At 38.7% G+C, this 20,853-nt stretch overlaps 1 protein-coding gene across 1 annotated transcript; it reads left to right on the forward strand.

Moving 5' to 3' along the window:
* The first annotated feature begins 652 nt into the window (after positions 1-652).
* TDRD15 (tudor domain containing 15) lies at positions 653-8,780 on the forward strand. The gene is made up of 3 exons (XM_015859604.2): positions 653-777; positions 1,088-1,159; positions 2,051-8,780. Exons 2-3 carry the CDS (start codon positions 1,153-1,155, stop codon positions 7,930-7,932), a joined length of 5,889 nt encoding a protein of 1,962 aa, XP_015715090.1. The 5' UTR covers positions 653-777; positions 1,088-1,152; the 3' UTR covers positions 7,933-8,780.
* The last annotated feature ends 12,073 nt before the right edge of the window (positions 8,781-20,853 follow it).

The raw sequence follows: 20,853 nt of genomic DNA on the forward strand, positions 1-20,853 counted from the left end.
ACCCTTGCTGAAAGAGCCAATTTCTGACTGTGCCATAAGATCATTAAATTACAGCTGCCATCACCACTGTAATTTGAGTATGTCAAGACACCAGTATAAGAAAAAGTGCTGTGCCTCCAGGAGTGAATTTTGGCCTGCAGTCTGAACAGGGATGACTTTAGCTTAAATTACAAAGGAAAACACAGCCCTATCTCACATCCTTTTGTAACATATTCCTAATCTCAAGATTGAAAATCTGCCTGCAGGCAAGTACAGGTATGAAAACTCAATGCATGCTGCTAGGAAGAAAGCCAAGGCTGACTTAGCATGATTTGTGGCTAAAATAGCACCAAAGGGGAAAACAGTGGCATAGAGGGACTGCACAGGACAGTCCCATATTATTTTATTATAACATCCATGAGGTTGGAGGAGACCACTAAGATCATGTAGCCCAACTGCCCACCTCCACCAGTCTAGCCCACTACCCACATCCCTTAAAACCATACTTCTTGAATGCATCCAGGGATGACAACTCCATCTACCTGGGCAGTTTGTTGTTATATTTCACAGCTCTTTTTACGGCTGTGCTTTTCTCACCACAGAGTTATACAGGAAACTTAAACCCACACATCTCCATCCCTCCCGCCCTCAGCAAGCACCCCTGTCAATCAACCCTAAGTCCCGCCCCTCACGCCTGCAGAGCCTTCGTCTCTCGTGGTGCCCTTGTGGCCGCTGCCATTTTGTTCTCTATCGGGGTGCGGTGGTCGCCTCGTATCGTTGCTGGTCTCCGGCGCTGAGGTGTGTAAAACTGCCATTCTGTGTCTGTAATGGCTCTTACATGTCGATGTTGTGCTTGTGAATGGCGGTGTTCGCTGTAGGGTCTCGCTGTGGGCGGGCTGCGGGCGGGGGGGCAGAGCCCTCCCACTGTCATGGGGTTCTGCCTTCCCTGTGCTCAGTGGGCTCGTTGTGTGGGTTTGCGTTTGAAAAGTGGCTTTGTGTAAATGTGGGTTCCTCACACCCTCACTTAACCCTTCTGGGCTGTGCTGTGGGGGAGCTGGGGATCGTTTAGAGAAGTTTCACTTCCTAATGGCTTCTTGTTCTTTTCTAGAGAGATGCAGAGTGGTTAGAGAGAGGCTGAGCCTTCTGACAAACGTGCACTGAAAGAGTAGTCCCATGTTGGGTAGGTGAGTGTGAAGGAAAGGATCACTTTGTAAGCTGTAGACATAGGTGTGCTGCAGTGTGATGTTGTTATATGGATTGTGATAACTGCCAAAAAAAGCACTGATAAAAAGTTGTTCACATTTGTTACATGCTTCTTTGAAAGAAAGAAGGTGCCAAAGCATCAGTGCTGTGCCTTCTGTGTTTTGATTCTCAGGTGTTATTGTCAGGTAGTCAAGAGTGTATTTTGGAGGTTGTTTTCATTCATTTGAAAAAGCAAACCAGTCTTATTGTGGGAAGAGGTGAGAAATGGGGGGTGGGGGGAGGAATTGCTTAAGAACCTGTCAGAGCTGGATTTGGTACTCCTTTTACTGAGAGATTTTGTTTCACTTAATTATGTTGTTTGCTTGGTTGCGTTGTTTTTAAGCTATTCTGGAAAAGCTGTATGTCTATAGCATCATTTCTTCCTTCCTCAGCCCAAGATGTGCTGGTAAGCTTTATGGTGGAGTAGAACTAGAATGATATGGATAGGATTTCTTCCGACCATATAGGTTATATGACCACTCACTCCTTTATGTTTGCTTTTGATGAGTGCTGCTGTTATCCTTCTGTTAAAGAATTTTTGCAAATAACTGCAGCTGTATGTGATAGTGTAATGGAGCAAGATGGAGTAAACAGTAAATCTCAGGAGCTGTAGGTGTCATTGATTCGAAGAAATGATTTGCACTAAAACAAGAGGGTGAGAAGAGTCTTTGTCATCCCAGGATTTAGGATGAAGGAACAGACTGGGAAAGCTTCTGCAGATAAATTCTTGTGAAACTCTGAACTGAATCTCCCGTGGAGAACGTAGTATTTTAATTTACTGTGTAAGTTTGGAAAATTATCAGGCTGATCTTACACCTTTTCTTTGCAGACAGAATGGAACTTCTGAGTCCCTCAGCAGACATAGTAGATGTGAATCTGAAGATAATCCATACAGAGTGCAGTCGAGAATCCTTGCTCATAGCATTCAAGGGTGAACGCAAGGGAAGTTGTGAACCTGACTACCAAATACTGCAGCAAGAAATACAACGTGTATTCAAAGCAAAAGATAATGTTGACATTGGTGGATCTTGTTTTGTGGAAGACAAAGAAGGAAACTGGTTTAGAGGAAAAGTTTTGGAAAAGAGAGGCCATATTTTTGAGACCTTCCTTATAGACACTGGACAAGTGGTAATGGTTGAGGAAGTGCATGTTGCTTCTGCTTGTGATAAATTTTTCCAGCTGCCACCTATGATAGTTTGGGGGGTTTTTGCAAACATAGTTCCTCTTGGAGAAAAATGGAGTCCGAAAGCCATCAATTATTTTTCATCACTGGTGGGATTAGAAGTCACAGGTCACATGAAAGCTGTTACATCGTACCAGTTGTTTGTTCTTGAAGTACCGAAGATCATCGGTGATGTCCTTGAACTGAACTTAGGGAAACTTATGGATAGAGATTGCTTTTGTCTTATTGTAGAAATGTTAAAAGCGTTTCCCCCGCAGTTCAGGACAGTGCCACAGTTTCTGCAACAGAAACGTTCAGTTGAGGAGTTGCTTAGTTTTGGTAATCCTCAGAAACCATCAGACTCCTGGTTATTTTCAGATGTTCTCTTTCCAAATCTACCAGCTGACAGTAGGGTAAGTGTAAAAATAACTGCTGTGGAAAGCCCGAGTAAATTTTACTGTCAGATGCAGAAATGGCAAAAAGAGCTGGAAAATTTGACCAAAGCTATGTGTATGTATTATGAAGATATCAGCACAAAAAATAATACGTGTTCTGATTGTTTAGGGCAGTTCTGTGCTGCCAAAAGGAAGAATGGGCAGTGGCATAGAGGAGTGATAAGACAGCTTCTACCAGACTTGTCTGTGGAAGTGTGGTTTATGGATTTTGGTAACATTGAAGCTGTGCCATCTAGTTGTATTCAGAAGCTTCTAGCAGAGTTCATGTCACTGCCAATGATTTCATTTCCATGTGCATTGTCTTGTTTTCGTAATCATGATAAGGCAGTAATAAAACCTCAGCTGAAAAGATTTATACGGGCCTTGGCAGGCCAAAATTCTGTATGTGTTTACGTTAATTCATTTGATGCCAGTGATCACTTGTATTACATTTCCTTGGCAGATGAAAATTTTGGAATTAACACTGAGCATCCAGAAAAGTTGAATGAAGCATCTGCCTTATGTGTCTCACCTTTGGAAACCAAAATCACCAGCATTGGTGTAAGTTGCAAAGCACATACTGTGTGCTTTACGCCCAGTTCTCACGATTTGTGTGAGAATTTGTCTGGAAATAGACAGACAAAAAACTGCTTACCTGAATGGAGTGAGTCTTTATCAAATCATTGCAAATATTTAGAAATGCAGATGAATTCACATCATGCTGCTTTTGTGGTGTACGTCATAAACCCATCCAACTTCTGGATCCAAACATGTGCGTATCAGAATGAGTTTCAAGCTTTGACTGAAAATATTGCAGATGTGTATAATCAGTGTGGAGCAGAGGAAAGAGTCCTTAAAAACCCAGAACCTGGATTACTGTGCTGTGCCCGGTATAGCAAAGATGGACATTATTATCGAGGTATTGTCACTGAAGTGCTTGATGTAAATGTTACTGTTTATTTTTTGGATTTTGGGAACACAGATACAGTACCTTCTTATGATGTGAAAACACTGCTTCCGGAGTTTTCTAATTTGCCAGCTTTAGCCATGTGTTGTGAACTTGCTTGTGCTTTTCCTGTTGATGATACATGGGTTAAAAAGGAGAATGATTTCTTTAAAGAGGTCGTATCTAACAGAGTACTGATGTTTCAGGTCATTGGAAAGCAAGGAAATAAATACACTGTTAATGCATTGTATAGTGTTGCTTCTGAGAAACGCAGTGTTGCTGCACTTATGGTTCAGGCAGGATATGCAGAATACTGGGAAAAACCAGATTCTGCTGTAAATGTGCCCAAAAAAATCCAAGCCCGGAATAAAAGCAGATCTAGACATAAACATGTAAATGCATGGTATGCCTCTAAAACTCAGAGAAACAATACATCACAAAATAGACAGGTAGTTCATAAGGAAAAAACACTGAGTATGCCTTCTGTGCTGAGAAAGTCTGTTACACTGCCCTCGTTTGGAAAAGGTGTTATCTCTGAAAATCATAAATTGGAGCCTGAGGAAAAAATACGTTACAAAGAGTTTGTGTTTAAACCAGGAGCTGTTTTTGAAGTGGTGTGTTCTTACAGTGTTTCCCCAGCAGATTTTTCATGCCAGTTGCAAAATAAACTGCCTGAGCTGGATACCTTAATGAAGCAAATCCAGACTTACTATAAGAAACATACCCACCCTTACCAAACTGGACAGATTGCCTGTGTTGTCAAATGTCCCAAAGATGGGAAGTGGTACAGAGCAGCTGTTGTGCAGCAGGTATCTCCAAGTGAAGTTGATGTGATTTTTGTAGATTATGGCTATCGGGAAAGAGTTGTACTTAATGATCTTCAAGCCATTCTTCCAGATTTCTTAACTCTGGAAAGTCAAGCGTTTCAGTGTGCGCTTAGAAATGTACCTTTACAGACTGATGCATTTAATTGGCCTGAAGAAGTGTGTAGACATTTTAAAGACTTCATTTCTACTTCTGTTGGGCCGCTGACTTGCACTGTCTATGCTCTTGTTCTTCTTAGTCCAAGCAGTCTGTGCAATATAGTTGACTTACGGACTCCGTTTGTTGGTGCGGAGGAGTTTCTCAGGGAATGTGGTCTTAACCACTCTGACTGTATTGAATTACAAAGGCTTCTACCTCTGGGTTCTCTGTACAGTTTTTTCTATTCAACTTTTAATATAAAAATTGGAAGCGAGGAAGAAATTTACATAACTCACATACACAGCTTTTCAAAATTCTATTGCCAGCTTAATCGAAACACTGATACTGTAGAGGCATTGATGAAGAAGGTTAGTGAAACAAGCAAGCTGCTGGATCACACAAAATGTTATACTAGCAATATGCGATTATGTATAGCTAGATATTTTGAAGATGGTCTCTTTTACAGAGCTTTGGTCACTCCTATGAAATCAACACCCTATTTATATGCTGACTTTGTGGATTTTGGAAATAAGCAAATGACAGAGAGAGACCAGGTGATGCCTCTTCCAGACTCTGCCACTGACCTTATATTCACACCCATGCAAGCTATTAAATGCCGTCTGTCAGATTTTAGGGAGAAAAATGTTCCAGCAGGTGTTATTAGGTGGTTTGAGGAGACTTTCCTTGGTAAACTGCTGAGGGCTGTGATTGTATCTAGAGAGTCAAATGGCCAGATTGTTGTGGAGTTGTATGATGAACAGCTCCAAGTGGGTCAGAAAATTGAAGAAAAAATATTGGAGGAATTGGCAGTTGTTACGGATTATACAGAACAGTTTGCTGGAAATCATCAGGTGGAAGGTGACAAAGAAGTTAATGAAGGAAATGCTAAAAATCGTGGAAGAAATAAATTGAAAACTACACAGGTACGTCAGGTACATAAATATTGCCAGACAGGAGCAGAACAGGACTTTGGAGATGAAGAGCAAACTGATGGTAGCATGTGTGAACTGAAAAGTGAGTCCTCCAGACCATTTAGTTTGGAGGACAGTGAAGAGCCAGATTTTCGAGAAACTGTCTGTGCTGTTCTGGAACACAAAGAGAAAACTCTGGATGGAAAGTCTGCATCTCTATCACAGTGTCATCTTTCAGACTTGAATGGAATAACTATAAATGCTCCCTCTGAACCTTATACTGAGAGACCAACTAACACTGGTCAATGGGGAAGGAGCAGTGAGAATGTTTCTGAATTAATTAGTCTTTCTCCACGTGATATTCAGGTGAATTCTGAAGTGCAAGTATATGTTTCTCACATAAATAATCCATCAAGTTTCTACATTCAGTTTGTAGAGGATGAAAACTTAGTAATTCAACTAGAAGAAGAATTAAATGAAAGCATGTTGAATACCCATCGTGAAAATGGCTTAGATGAGCTCAGGGTAGGGGATCTCATTTTAGCAGAGGATGCTGCTGACAGTTTTTACTACAGGGCTGTTATAAAAGCTCTGAGATCAGGAGACTCATATGAGGTTGAGTTCATTGACTATGGTAATACAGCGGTTGTAAGCCCTTCCAAAATCTGTGGAATTCAAAGGAAGCTGTTAACTTTTCCGAGGCTCAGCATTCATTGTTTCCTTAGCAAAGTGAAACCTTCTGATGGAAGCTGGACTGATGAAGATACTTCCTATTTTCTAAGCAAAATAAACAGTAAGCCAGTAACTTGCAAGTTCATAGAACAACATGGAGAGCAGTGGGAAGTGGATATAAATTGTGATGGAGAGTCTTTGTCGTATGACCTTCCGCAGAGAAAAGGCAAGATAGAATTGCAAAACAAACCAGTGCATGATTGGGAAAGTATAGCAAAAGAAATTCAGGTTACAGATGATAATCCTTGGGATGGGAAGTGTATGAATGGCCTAGAGAATCAAAGGGAAGATAGTGCTACTAAGATGAAAAATACTCTTGAAACGCATTTATATATCCCTCCTCAAGACCTAAATTCTGAACAAGTAGAAAGAGCAGAAATAATGAATGTTTCATTGGGTGGAGAATTTAATGTGCAGTTAGTTAGAAATTTGCAAGTATTAAATGAATTAAATGTAATGCTGGTTAAAGAAGCACAAGTAAGTGATTTGCTTGCAGTGGAATGCATTGAAGAAGGGTTGGAGTGCATGACAAAATCTGAAAGGAACTTGAAGTGGTATCGCTCAAAAGTGATAAAGGTATTTATCAGGGAGAAGTTAATGCTGGTGTATTTCATAGATTATGGTAACTATGAGGTGGTGTCCTTAAATAATGCAAAGATTCTCAGTAATGAGATGAAAAGAATTCCTAAACAAGCTGTGTTTTGTGAATGGGTTTGGTTTAAAAAGCGGAGTATTCCATTTGTCCCTGTAGTAAATGCACTCCTAAATCATGAAATAAGGATCTTGTTTCTGAGATATTTGGAATCCTCTCATATCTGGGAAGTAGAAATCTTAATAGGGGAATTTCTGCTTATTGAATATTTGGATCAGCCTTTAAGTCTTTGTCAGACTATTAGATTGGAAAAATGCATTAATGTGGACTGTAAGGAGTTTGCTAAATGTGTCAGGATAAATTCAATCACGTGGACACCTCTGCAAAGTGGCAGAAGGTATCCTGGGTTTGCAACTATGGTTACTGATCCTTCAAACTTCTATGTCCAGTTTGAAGACACATTTGATTGCATGAAGAAGTTGACTTTGCTGCTCCCTGATGTTCCTGAGAACTTGCCTGATTTACCTGAAGAATGTGTAGCTCCTGGTACTAGTTGCTTGATTCAGTTGGGGCTGGAAGCACAGTGGAACAGGGCAGAGATCAGTGAAGTGACAAGTCAGTCTGTTGTTCTTAGGTTTATTGATTATGGCTTTCTGAAGAGCATCCCTTATTCAGCTATCCATAAACTTAAAGTTATTCCAGAAGCTCTGTCTTACTTACCACGCTTGGCATATTCTTGCTCTTTACATGGTACAGTTCCTGCTGCAGGGGAATACTGGAGTAGTGAAGCCAAACTTCTGTTTCAAGAGCTTCTTGGTAAACCAGGTCTGATATTTCATTTTAACCACTATGGCCCTGGAATGAGATTAGAGGTTGATGTCCTGTATGAGGAGAGTAATATAGCTCATTCCTTAGTTGCTGCTGGCCATGCAGTCTACTCTACAAGTGGGTGCAGCCTTACTTTCAGTTGATAGAAATGAATCAGCCAAACTGCATTTGCAACCTAACACAAATTCTAATTGTAGTAGAAGTTGAGAACTCGATTATAATTAAACCGAACACTTCTTTGCTTTAATTCCATCAGGAAAAAAGAATCTGAAGCATGGGATGATTTGTGGTAAAGCTTCAAAAATGGGGTCTGATGAAGAGGGTGCTGATATGTCACCAAAAAAAGATCTGAGTTCACATAAGACTGAAAAAAAAAATACATATAGGCTACACTATGAAGGAATTAATACACATAGGCTACACTATGAAGGACATTTTCAGCCGTGTGTTGACATTAAAGGTAAAATTGAGTTCTCCCAGAGTACTCCCAGAAGCACTGGTTGTGATTCTGTTAAACCTCAGTCTTTAATGACAGTGGTGTGAAACTGTTAGAGAGCTTCAATAATAACTGAACTTCAGGTTTAGAAAAATAACTACTGCATAAGAAAAACTCAACTTTCTGTTGACTTTGTTGATACTAACCTCCCTGTAGTTCCAAGTGGGACTTAGTTTAAATGCCTCTGTGTGGTTGTTCTAAGGGTTGGTGAACTGTGGTTCTAGTTTCTGGTTATCACTCAGTTGTAACAGCACATCTTGCTTGTCTTTGTGTTTTGAAAGATCATCTGGGTATTTAAATGGCCATTCTGTTTGTGTAGTGTTTCATATACAGCCTATGTATTTTTAAATTTGATTTTTAATAATGTGAAATATACCGGTTTAATTTGGCTGTGTTTGTACATCAGTGCTTATCTGTTGTTATGAAATGGAGCCTGGTAATGACAGTGATTTAAAATAAATCTTTCTGATTTATGCAGATTGCATGCTAGGTGTATTTGTGAGACTCTGCCTTTTATTTTCAGTGCATAATGAGTCTGGTCAGAGATAGCAGTTTTTCTTGGACTGATAACCAAGCTGCTTAAGTTAAAAACTAAACAGTAAAAAGTATTTTCAGGATTATACAGTACCTAAAGACGACTTTGGCCATTGACGTTGATACCTTTTGAAAAGGGCATCATAGTGTTATATTGCAGGTGTTACTGGGGTGCTAACAATGGATTTTTTTCTCAGTCTTCTTCCTTTAATGAGCACTTCCCCTACCCTCAACTTTAGGCATAACAGCCCTTTTTCTTTCCTTTTTTTTTTTTCTTTTCTCTTTCTTTTTTTTTTTTTTTAAAAGGGTGATACAGTTGAGATAAATTATTACTTAGAAGAAAGATATGGGGATATAGATGACTTTTCCTTTTTAGCAAGTGTAATTCTGAGCAAAAAAATATTATTTCAATTTGGTAAAACACAACTGGAAACTGCTTATCATTTAGTGGCATTCCTTGGTATTTTTCTGGAAATTACTTGTTTATACATGACATTGATTCCTTCGGGTTTTTTTTTGTTTGTTTGTTTTTTTGTTCTTGTTTAACATACGTAAGACTGATAAAGAACCAGTTACGTGGAATTGAAATGTCTGCATGTATGTTGATGTATTCAAGTGTTCTGGCTTTTTTGATATGAATAAAAAATGCTTATCTTCTGTGTGCAACATGCCTTGCCTAAGTAATTCTGTATGTTTTGAAACTCTTTGACCTCTGTGGTTGGTGAATGCACTGGAGAAAGTTTGAAGCCATGTCTGTGCCTTCTTATTTAAGAATATTGTTATCTATCTAGTCTATCTTAAAGTTTTCTTTCAACATTTCTCCTTTTATAGGCTGATCTCCTAAGGAAACAGTTACAGTTGATGCAAGCTGTTAGTTTTCTCAAGTGCCTCCTCCTGTTATTTAGCCATTCACAAACTCTTTCTATAGCCTGTTTTCAGCTCTCAGATAGAAAGGTGGGCCTGATGTCCTTGCATCTTTTGAATGCTCGTGGCTGGATAGAAAGGGAGGAGCAAAAGGTGCTTATTTCACTGAGGGAAAGTGATCCTGTACTGGTCACTGAGCACTGTGTAGTGTGGGGTCAGCAGTTGCTTCCTTGTGTTTGTTCAAGCATGTGGAACTGGGGAGAGTGTTCAAACTGCCAAATGCCCTGTTTTGCATTGTGACATCCTTATTGACAGATCCAGTAATGACAGTAATTCAGCGTTTTGGGGTAGCAGGAAACACTTGTTTGCAATTCTTTGCATCTTTTGGATTCATTTAGGAGATGTTTATGTGGTGGCAGCACCTCTTAAAGAGGAATTGTGATGAGGATGTTTCAGTTTTTGAAGAGGCAGCTGGTTTCTGATGAACCATGTTTAGGCTGCACTGACATCTGCTGGTTCTGAGCATGCACACGTCGTTCTGGGTAGCTTTCAGGATGTTTATTCCTTTCTTAAATTTCCCTGAATTGATGAAATTGCTGCATTTGCTCAGATGAAAATTGATAGGGGGAGAATAAAGTAGATGGTACATTAGAGGGGGGCTGATACAAGAATGTGTCTTGGATTCCTGATTTCTGTAGATATGTAGATACTGTGTTTAGACTGGGTATGGCATCGCACTCAAAAATACACATTCCCACTGATTCCCAGTAAATTTCTATTTCTGATTATTTGGACATGCTTGAAAAAATCTCATTTCTTTCCCTTGATGAAGGGATTTCATATTTTATTATAATAAATATTATGGAGAAAATCATGACAATATTTATCTGTCTCTGAACTGACTTTAGGGAGAGCCGTCTTGATTATACCTGCAGTTTTAATAAGAATATTTCTAGTACTGCCACGTCTAGATCTGCATAATGAAGGAATTAAAATTGTCTCTGCAGCATAATTTTTTAGTGAGCAGTAAACATCAGGAATCCAACTGTGTGACCCTCAACTATAACTGCACCCATTTCTGTGAAACGATTATGCTGCAAATAAAAAGAAATGGAGTAAAAGTGGTTTTTAAATGAGTTCAGTATATTTTTTTCCTACTTTAAAGGAATACCAAGGTGTTAAGAGTGAAAACACTTTGACAGACTTTGATTCTGATTAATTCTTTAGTGTATAATCACCCTGATTCACAGGAGCTTGAACTTAATACATAATATATGATCAAGCTTTTTAATTATGTTCATTTTCTTTCAAGCCATGAAACCACTGATCTCCTCTAATCTGACATACCATACAATGTGGAATTTCACTTACCTTTGCATTAAGCCTGTATTTCCCATTTTGCCTCCAAGGGTTCAGACCTTCATCTCTAATTTCCCACTTTCAGGCTGTAAGTCTCCTACTTACCCCCTTGAAGCTGTTTTACTGAACAAAAAATATTAAAGAGCCACGTTACGTCTCTCTAGCCACAGGAGCCTAGTCCAGGAGCTAAGTTATTCCTTGGGCAGGGGAAAGCCTATGCTCAAATGAATTCTTAGGTATTTGTATATGAAACACTCCTTGATGAAACAACTGTGGGAGCAGACACAGGACTTTCACAATCTGGTCATGTTTCCTGTGTTTTACACTCTTGGTTTCCCCTAATTAATCTTGGATCCTTTTCCACAAGAGTAGGCTGCTTCCAGCAAGGGAACTCAAATGACTGATAGCTCTGTGAATCGAGTACATACCTGAAAGAAATAAGGGGAGAGATGGGGGGAGGCAGAGGGAGAAGCCTGCTTTTGTGTTTTGAGATAGAACTTTGCTAACAAACAGACAAACTGGGCTTCTGACTTCATAAGGAGCTATGGGATGGTAAAACCACCTGCCTGCAGTGTAAGATGGCTGTAGTAGGGCCGCATCTCGGGTGCTTGTACTCTGTGTTTCAGGTCCTTGAGACGTATCTCTGTTTGGCTCCAGTTGTTTAGAGTGTGTCCTGAAGCATCTGCCTCTTGTTATAGCATGGACTGCTGAGTCTGCCCTGACAGCTGGCCCTCTAGAATTGGCAGAAACTCAGCGTACCTTATTTAGTGCATGTTAGGAAGTCACAGCAAGAGCTCTATGGCACTAGGTCCAACGAAGGACTAACTAACTTCATTCCAGAGATAATGAAGAATCTGATCTTTGGGTTTACTGTCCTGGAAACAGATACCTTGGGAAGAGCCAAGGTTTCCTGTAAAGTGTCCAGGGAAAACTCTGGACAGTGAGGAATTTGATCTGTATACTGAATGGGAAAACCATAAGGATGCATTGTAAACTTGATGCTTTTCTAGAGCTTGTTTTTTTTGATGTGGTGTATAAGCAAGCACTTCTGCCAACGCAATGTTATTTTCTTGAGCTGCGTGTCTATAAATCACTCATAGTGAGCAGTCACTCATAAAACATCCACCACATAAGAAGGTAATGCTGATTTTTCCAGTGATGAGCAATGCACTGTTTACAGCACTTGGTCAGGCACTCGGAGTTCTAAGAATAAATTCCTACTAAACAGCAATGTAGTAAAGGCTCCTGCATGGTGTTTTCTTATTTATTAAGAAGAGAGAACATTGTGTATATAGCAAGGCACTCAGTATTCTTTAGGCAACAGGTGTGGTTTGTAGCCTAGCTGCTGTGGCATAGGACTACCTGGTGTTTAAAGCCTTGGTGCTGTGACCTGTTCATTTATTTATCCACGATGAAACAGTTTCAAGGGGAGGGAATGAAAAAGCTGCTAAATAAGGGTTTTTATAAAACAACTACAGTTCTGCCTAATGCCTACTGGAATAATTCATTAAGCTTAGTCCATGTGCCTTAATTTATGTTGTTATTTTTCTTTCAAATAATTTTGATGTATTTTTTAAAATTAAGCCCATTGCTGTCATTTTATTTCTTCTGTCTTCTCTCCCAAAATTGATGTTTTCCATATTCAAGGAGGATGCTTGAGGAACATTGAATGAGCAAATTAGACACACACAGTTGCAGTGAAGGGACTCCTAAGATTCACAGCGAGACTGGCTGAGCTCTGGCACAGTTGTCCTGGTGAGGCCATGGATTTTTCCATTCCTAAATAAATTCATAATAAACTGGGAGCTTGTTTCATCAATAATTGTTTATTCCATCCAGGCAGTTAGAATTGTACGGTAAGTTTTTGCCCCTTTTACTTATCAGCATACTCTAAATCTCTTAAAAAGGGGGTTTTCAGTTTAGGGGAATGAGTGCCCACCTGACAGCTCCTTAGGATGTGTAACACAGATTCTGGAGTGGGTTACATTACAGTGTTGTTATTTTTCTTATATAGATAAAAATAGAGAATTGTTTACTGAGATCTTACCTTGTAACTTTTCATCAGGAATAAATTCCTTTATGAAAGGAAACTTTGAAATCCATGAGCTTGCTAACAATGGTAGCGATTTTCTTTTTAAAAAGGAGTATATTTACTGTATTTCACAAAAAACTTCTACTGTATGAAATATATATAACTAGAAGTAATAGGAGGAAGTTAAGAAATAATTTAAACTTCCTGATAATTAGTTCTATTAGACTGTAGAATAAGTTCCCAGGGGAAGCTGTAGAAGCCTCATTATATGTCTTATTTAAAACTAGATTAGATGAAAGTGCCTTAAGGGAACAAGCTTAGGTTGTTTCCTGTGAGGCTGAAGGAGATGACCTCAGAGGTATTTTTTGCTTCTGAAATAATTTATTCTGTTATGCAGTGCATCTAGGAAAGTCTTATTCTTCCATGAGAATGTTTTATAGGTGCTCCTCTTTCTGCACTACTTTGTTCATGGTTTGGATGAATATATGAGGGAGCTTGAAAGTTTATGTTGAAGTTGTACTGTGAAAATCCAGATACAGTTTTTCTCTACCTCGGAGGCTATATAGGTATGTCACAGAAAGTGGAACAGTCCCAAAAGAAAAGTCTATAGGAGCTTCAGCATCAAAAGACATCTACAGCAGCCTGAGTTGACAGGCTGTGCCCTCTACTTCCTCAAAAGGAGATGGTTTCATCTGGAGTGGTTATGAGATTTTTCATGAAGGGAAAATTTGCATTAGTCTATTCTACTTGGTGGGTTTCTTTCTGTGTATGGAAGTTCTCAGGGTACAAAACTCTCAAAATTAACAAAGGACCAATAAGCTGTAAATGTACAGTTTTGCAGTATGAATTCAAGTATCTGGCAAAGGAAGTATAAGCATTTGTTTAATTTCACATCATCAGATCCAAACCTGTCACGGTGATTATGGTGTGTTGTTATTTTTGTCCCTGTTAAAATCGAGGAGTAGTTCTGCTAGTGGTGGGCTTAGGTGACCAGGGGTGCTGAAAGTTAATGATAAAGAGCTGGATCATGCACAAGAATAGAATATTTCAAAGAAGATTTGAAGAGAGAGAAGATTAAGTTGCTGCTGGAAATATCCTGAAGTTTGCATTAAGTTTGCAGAATAGTTGTAATGCTTTCAGCAAGAGAAAACTGTGGTTTATAGTATGTTTCAGCAGTGATGATGAGGTTTGTGGTGTTTTTTTTTTGTTTTTTTTTTTTAATTCTTAATTTGAATTTCTTTTTCTTTTGGTCAGTCCTGAAATACAGCTGGTGTATTTTCACCCAGTGCAACCCTATGAAGTGACTGCTCAGCCATCGTGCATGGCAAAGGGGAATCCACAGACTGCTTTCTTTAAAACCGTGATAAGATTTTTCTACTTCAAGTGATACTGGTAGGTTAAATTTAGGACCTTCTTAGCTGTTCTTAGTTAACATTGTGTTGTTTTTTCTTTATCTCAGATGGAATGTCATTTCTTTTCTCCAAATGAGCTGTGAAATTCTCATTTTCGGCAGGAGATTTGTAGATTTTTTTTTCAGGCCCTCTTTTTTCCATGTGTTTGAGCTCCTTGAGGGTTGTACGTATCAAAAAGGAGTAACAAAACTTAACAAAATAGTGTCTGACAATAGTGACAGTGCAAAATTACAGACCTGGAAGGCATTTGAGGATATCATGAAAACCTGGTAAAGTGGGGATGTAATTGAATCTACGTATCTATAAGTACATATATACATACATACATGTATGTATATAAGGAATATATGTATGTATGTATATAAGCAATGTATATATATATTCCTTATTTAATGGTAATAAACAAGTTGAGAGGGTGGCTTGACTGAATAGGGGACTGACTGAAAGAGTATGTTGAACAGGTTGCAAAGTGTTTCTCTTTCACCACCAGGTGGAGACTTTGCACTAACCTTGAACTGAGATCGTGAAGACAAAAGAAATTATCTGCTTAAGAAGCCATTTCTACAAAAAAAAAAAATCCAAATTGTTATTATTATTTTATTTTATTTGGTTCTTTTCGTAGATAATTCTTGCATTGAAAAGTTTCTCAAGCTGATCTGAGGAAGCAAAGACTTAATTCTGTGGGGGAAAAATAACATATAGCATAAGATTTAGCAACATAATGCTGAATTGTTTCATGAAGTGATGGAATGTTCTGAAGTTAAATTTATCATCTACCTGTCTTTTTATCTTAAGTGGCACGGAATTGACTAATCTTGATTTAAAAAAAAATAAAATAAAATAAAAAAATTCTTATCTTTTTTTATTTAAAATGACCTGGTTATGAAAACTCTTTGGTCTTTAGAATTTACAGAAGGTTTAAATGACATTTATCTTTTTGTAGCACGATTAATAGCAAAGACGTAATTACATGCTTTTCTGTAAGTGGAAGTTCTTTAAATGCAAGTACTAAAAGGCAGTGTTGTCTGTAAGAATCTTGAAATTTATGGAGTAAATTGGTTTTCCAAGCTAACCATTCATTAATGTGGAGGGGAATAATTAAGTGGGAACTTCACCATTTTCCAGTTCTATGCAACGAGGAGGACAAAGAAACAGATGAGAACTTAGCCCTGTTACTAATTGTTCTGTACCATAACTATAACTATTGCCCTATAACCAGTCTGGCTGTGGAGTTTCAGTAATGGGGCAGGAGGTTAAAACTGCTCAGTTCTCTCTGATCAGTTGTAATGCTATTTTTGGGCTGTGGTCTAGTTAACTGGAAAGGGATGGTAAGTGTGGATGCTGACTGTAAGTGAACGAAGGGAATGAGAGGCTGAAACTGCAGAACAGGTTGTTTAGTTTCAGCAGGATGGTAGCTGAAAAACTGAGGATGAATTGATTTGGATCAACTGAAAATGTCTGTGTGGGAAAGTGTAACATGAAAGCTGCAAGCAGGTGAGGAGTGAGGATGTTGAGCAGAAGGACCTCATAGGGGTTACAGCAGTTTTGGTCTGCATTGTGGATGGTTGATTCCTGTCTTTTCATCGTGAAGGTAATTTGCACAAAAGAAGGGATACTGGCCCTGTTGCTTCTTGAGGCATATCCAGATAGAAGATAATTTTGAATGCTGCTTGTTTGAGAAAAGAGTAAGTGGATTTAAGGCTCAAGACAAGACAAGTGTCATATGACTTGGGCTAGAGGACAAGCCAAATATTTGCTTAAGCAGGGAGAGAATTTTGTGGAGTGTGAGGAGATGCTCTGGAAGAAAAGAAATAGTTACTGTTATCAGAGGGTTCTTTCTGTCTATTGCTGATCTCTGAGATAATGACTTCCACTCTACACTTTCCCATCTTCTCAAAAACTCTCTTACGGTACATCTGATTTTTCCCTATGTTTTGAAGTATGAGGGCTGCTTTGAAAGTAATGCTTCCTATTTTATTATGTTGGCCTGTTGCATTAGAGGTGGGTGTTAGTGGTACGGCAGTAGAAGTTGAACCTTCCCACCAGTATTCTGTTATATTTTGTTTCTATGTGACAAATGGCAGTAGACCAGCAGTTTGGCAAAATGGTTGCCTGACAAGGAAATGCATATGAAGAAAAGCTGTGTCATTGAATTCCTCTGTGTGGAAGACATGGCACCCATTGGTATTCTTCAGTGGTTGCTGAACATTTATAGAGACCAAACAGCAGATGTGGGCACAGTGGTATGTTTCAACAGTGGTGAAAGCAAAATACAATCCATGTTTTGGATTTCTGTGCACAGCTGTTACACCATGAAAATAAGTGCATCTCAATCAGCTTCTCTGAACAGATTGGCAGATCATAAGCAGGGGACTATGTACAGAGTGGGACACTTGCTCAATAAGAGCAATGTTGAATGACAGTCTTCTGAGGTCCCTTCCAACCCCTGCCATTCTGTGGTTCTTTGAGCGGCTTGTTCGTTCCTTCCTTTTTAAATTTGCCCTATTTTCTTCTGTGTATTTGAGAGAAAAAGACTTTCAGTAGATTCTGTAAAGGGCAATGAGATTGGTAAGCTTATTTAATGATTGGACAGTATGCTTAAGCCAAAGAAGAGCGCTAATTGCATCAAAATATTAAACCACTTACTGAGATTATTTTTTTTTTAAATATAGCTTTTGAGATTTGTTGAAATAAATCAGAATAACACAGACTGTCATGGACTTTATTTGCATTTGATGAATGTGTGTGCTGGCCTAAGCTGCTGAACTATTCAGGCTGAAGGTTTCCACCATTGTCCTTGTTCCTGTAGATATCACGGAGGAGAAGATTAAGAGCATTATAAATTTAAAATAAAACTCAGAAATAATATAATAGGAAAAGATAGTCTACATACAACAAAAGGCAAATTTGCATAGACTTACTTTTATCCAAACATTTGACCTCCAGCTTAGATGACTTAAAAAGGAAGAAAAACCTGTACCCATTTGTCTTGGTGCAGTAATCTGAAAGTTAACACATTGAGAAACATTTCTCACTAACTCTGAACTGCATATGCAATTATTTTTTAATTAAAATCTGCATTTCTTTTAGCACTGGTGTAATGGTCCAGTTGGAAAATAATAATATTTTACCTTTTTTCAGGTTTCTTAAAGATCTGCAAATTGCTTTTCATAGTTGTTTAATCATTCAGACCTTCCACTGGCTCTTTCTTCAAGTAACTTTGAGTTTGAACTATCATGACAGTTCTTGACAGCCGTAACTTGGTTTCTGTGTTCTAGCAAGTCCCCTTGACCTGGCTCTTTAAACCTCCTGGAGGTTCAAACACTGTTTTTGCTGTAGCTTCTTTGCAGTAGTTTATGATTGTATCCTACTGACCTTTAGGAATAAAAAGCACTTCTCTATTCACTAGACCCCTCCTCTATCCTTATTCAAAGAATATAAATTTAATATTTTGGCACATACACTAAAGCTGAGTTGGTTGTAATATAAAAGAATGGAAAAGGAATTCTTAAAACTGATTTATCCAGAAAGTCTTGAAATATAGAGGTCTGTCATTTAAAATTGATAGAACTTCCTTTGCTTTAATGAATTGTGTGACAGAATTGGTGGCTATGGAAATCGCTTTTACCTGGCAGCTCTTGGCATTGGTGCCTGTTGGCAAGCAAGTGGAAAGGGGATAAAGGCATCATTTATTAAGTACAATTATTTTCTTCACTGTTATTAATTAAAATAAAAGTTTCAGTTGCAAAATGCTGGCTCATGCCTTTAAGTTTTTATATCCCAATTATGGGAGTATTTGTCTGAAGAAGAGTTTAAATAAGGAGCGGGTCTACAGAAGTCTGTAGCTAAAAGCACTGAACAATTTCCCAGTCATCTTCCCTGCCTGCGGAATTGGATCTGCAGGGATTTGCCTGTGCTCACTGTATTTCAGTCTCTATTTGAGTCCATTGTGTATTTTACATTTCTTATTCTGACAAAACTATCAAACGGAATAGGAATGACATACTTAAGCTTGGTTATAGTAATGTTTAAGGCAGTAAAGGAAGTGAACTGGTGTGGTTACATCATTCTAATAAAGGACAGTGATGCTTAGTTCTATTTTACAGTCTCCTGAACAGTGACAAAGGTAGCTTCTCCACAGTGTTTATTTTTAGTGAAAGCAACTCTTCAGGAGGATAAGATGAGGAAAACATCAGAAGTATTGATATAATTATGCTAATATTTTAAACAGTGATTTGCAAGTCATTGTTATATAAGAAATACTTCCTTCTTTTTTTCTGATCTTTTTTTAATATGAAACATCTATCAAGTAAATAGGAAAGGAAAACTGTCTTTTTTTTTTTTTTGGAGTGGTTTCATTTCCAGTGTTTCTTTGGCATCCCCTCAAGGGTCAGACTCAATAAACAGCTGTGCACTATGTGTGAATAAAATCAATGTTGCAGAACCACATAGTGCACCAACAATAAAATAGTTTTAATTCTGTTCTCTTTGAGTGTAACTGGGATGCTTAGGAGTTTAACTTTTCCTATTCCAGTGTTTACTCTCAGTGCTTACACCAAGGAAGAATTCAAAACAAGAAACAGCTGGAGCCTTTTCTTTACACTTCACCTGCTATTCACATCAATAACCCTTCAAAACACAAATGTGCTGGCAAGTCGCACACAATTTTCACTGCACCCACTTTTGTGTGGAAAAGTAACTTCATCATCTCACTTGGGATAATAAGTATCAGAAATCTGCATGACACCGTTTTCTTTTGAAGGCTCTTATTTCCTATATGAAACAACAAAATGACTCACGCTTGAAATATGCTCACATCTATGTTTATAAAGGCACATGCATATGCTTCGTTTGTGTGCATGAATATATATACACTTTTTTCTTCTTGGATCCTAAAAAGCAAGATAAATCTTGTTATTAGGCATGAGATGTTGTGAAAAACACCAGGCAGATTGCTTTGTAAATGAGTTTGTTCTTGGTGAATGGATGCAAGGCATTTCTGCAACCAAGAAGCCTGGCTGGCATGAAGGGCTGCGTTGTGCTTGGCTGAGAAGACAGCCTTTGGGTTGTTGAGAACTGCCCATCTATGGTAAGCATGTAGCCTTTGAGTAATGCAATAACAGAGCAAGAAAGAACTGGAGATGCTTGCATTGTTCACAGGTCTATATCACAGGGATTTGAAGCATACTACAGAGCTTTTGGTTGTGGCAGTGAAGATGGTTGGGGGTTGTTGCCTGCACCCAGATCTTTGGTTGCCTGTTTGAGTTTCCTGAGTGACTGTGAATATATATTCTGTTTGTAAGGACAGTATGAGTGTTTTGGAATGTGTCTTCTCTTCCTGTTTCTACATGATCTGCTGCAACTAAAAGCAAGGCATTCTTTAGGTCTGCTGAACCTATAAGGTGTTTTCTGCAAGTCTGACAACATTTTCTCAGCACATCTGTCTAAGTCGTTTATACGGATTAAGGTTTTCTCTATTGCTTGCCTCAGAAATAAAACCTGGGATAACGGTGTTTTTATGTGTCATCATTAAGATTTATAAATAGAACATATTCATGTTCCCTTACACTATATACTATAGGATATGGCTCTACCTATTATGCCCAAATTGTAAAATAAGAGAAGTTATTCTGTGACGTCTGATTATTTTGAAAGCTAGTTGGCAAGGCAGTGTTCTGATTTCCAGTAACCATCTTGATTTGAGTAGGATGGACGGGAGGCAGGGATCTGGTCCATATCATGGCCATTAAGGTATTGCGCTGGGTCTGTCTGGGACACAGCTTTCTTCTCAGCAGCCCATATAGTGCTGTGCTCTATAGCTGATGTTTTTTTTATCTTGATGTCTGATGTTTTGATTCCTGCTAAGCACTCTGGACACGGCAGCAAGGCTGCCTCCCTCAAAGCTGCTGGGCTGTATGTGGGCAAAGAGATATGGAGGGGGGCACTGCCAGGACAGCTGATTTCTGCTGGCCAAAGGGATGTTCCATACCATCTGATGGTATGGAATTGGAACAGAGGAAGGGGAAGGAGGAGGGTACGCATCTTAGGAAAACATTCATCCTCCTGAACAACAGCTAGATGGATTGAGGCCCTACTTTCCAAAACATGACTGAACATTGCTTGTTAATGGCAAGCAGAAAATAATTGTTTTCTTTCTCTCAGCATCTCATTTTTAGGTGCTTCCATGCCTTAGATTGAGATCTCCAATCTCAATCAGTGAAAAAACAATGCTTAATTTTATTTATTTGTGTATTTCATCCAAGCTGATCATTCACTTCCCTCTAGCTTCACCCTTGGAAGAAGCAAGTACTTTCACAAGAGTCATCGGTGGATCATAATAAGGAAGCAGGACTCTTAACTGCTACTT

This window comes from Coturnix japonica, chromosome 3 (assembly GCF_001577835.2).
Source record: "Coturnix japonica isolate 7356 chromosome 3, Coturnix japonica 2.1, whole genome shotgun sequence".
Classification (NCBI taxonomy): domain Eukaryota; kingdom Metazoa; phylum Chordata; class Aves; order Galliformes; family Phasianidae; genus Coturnix; species Coturnix japonica.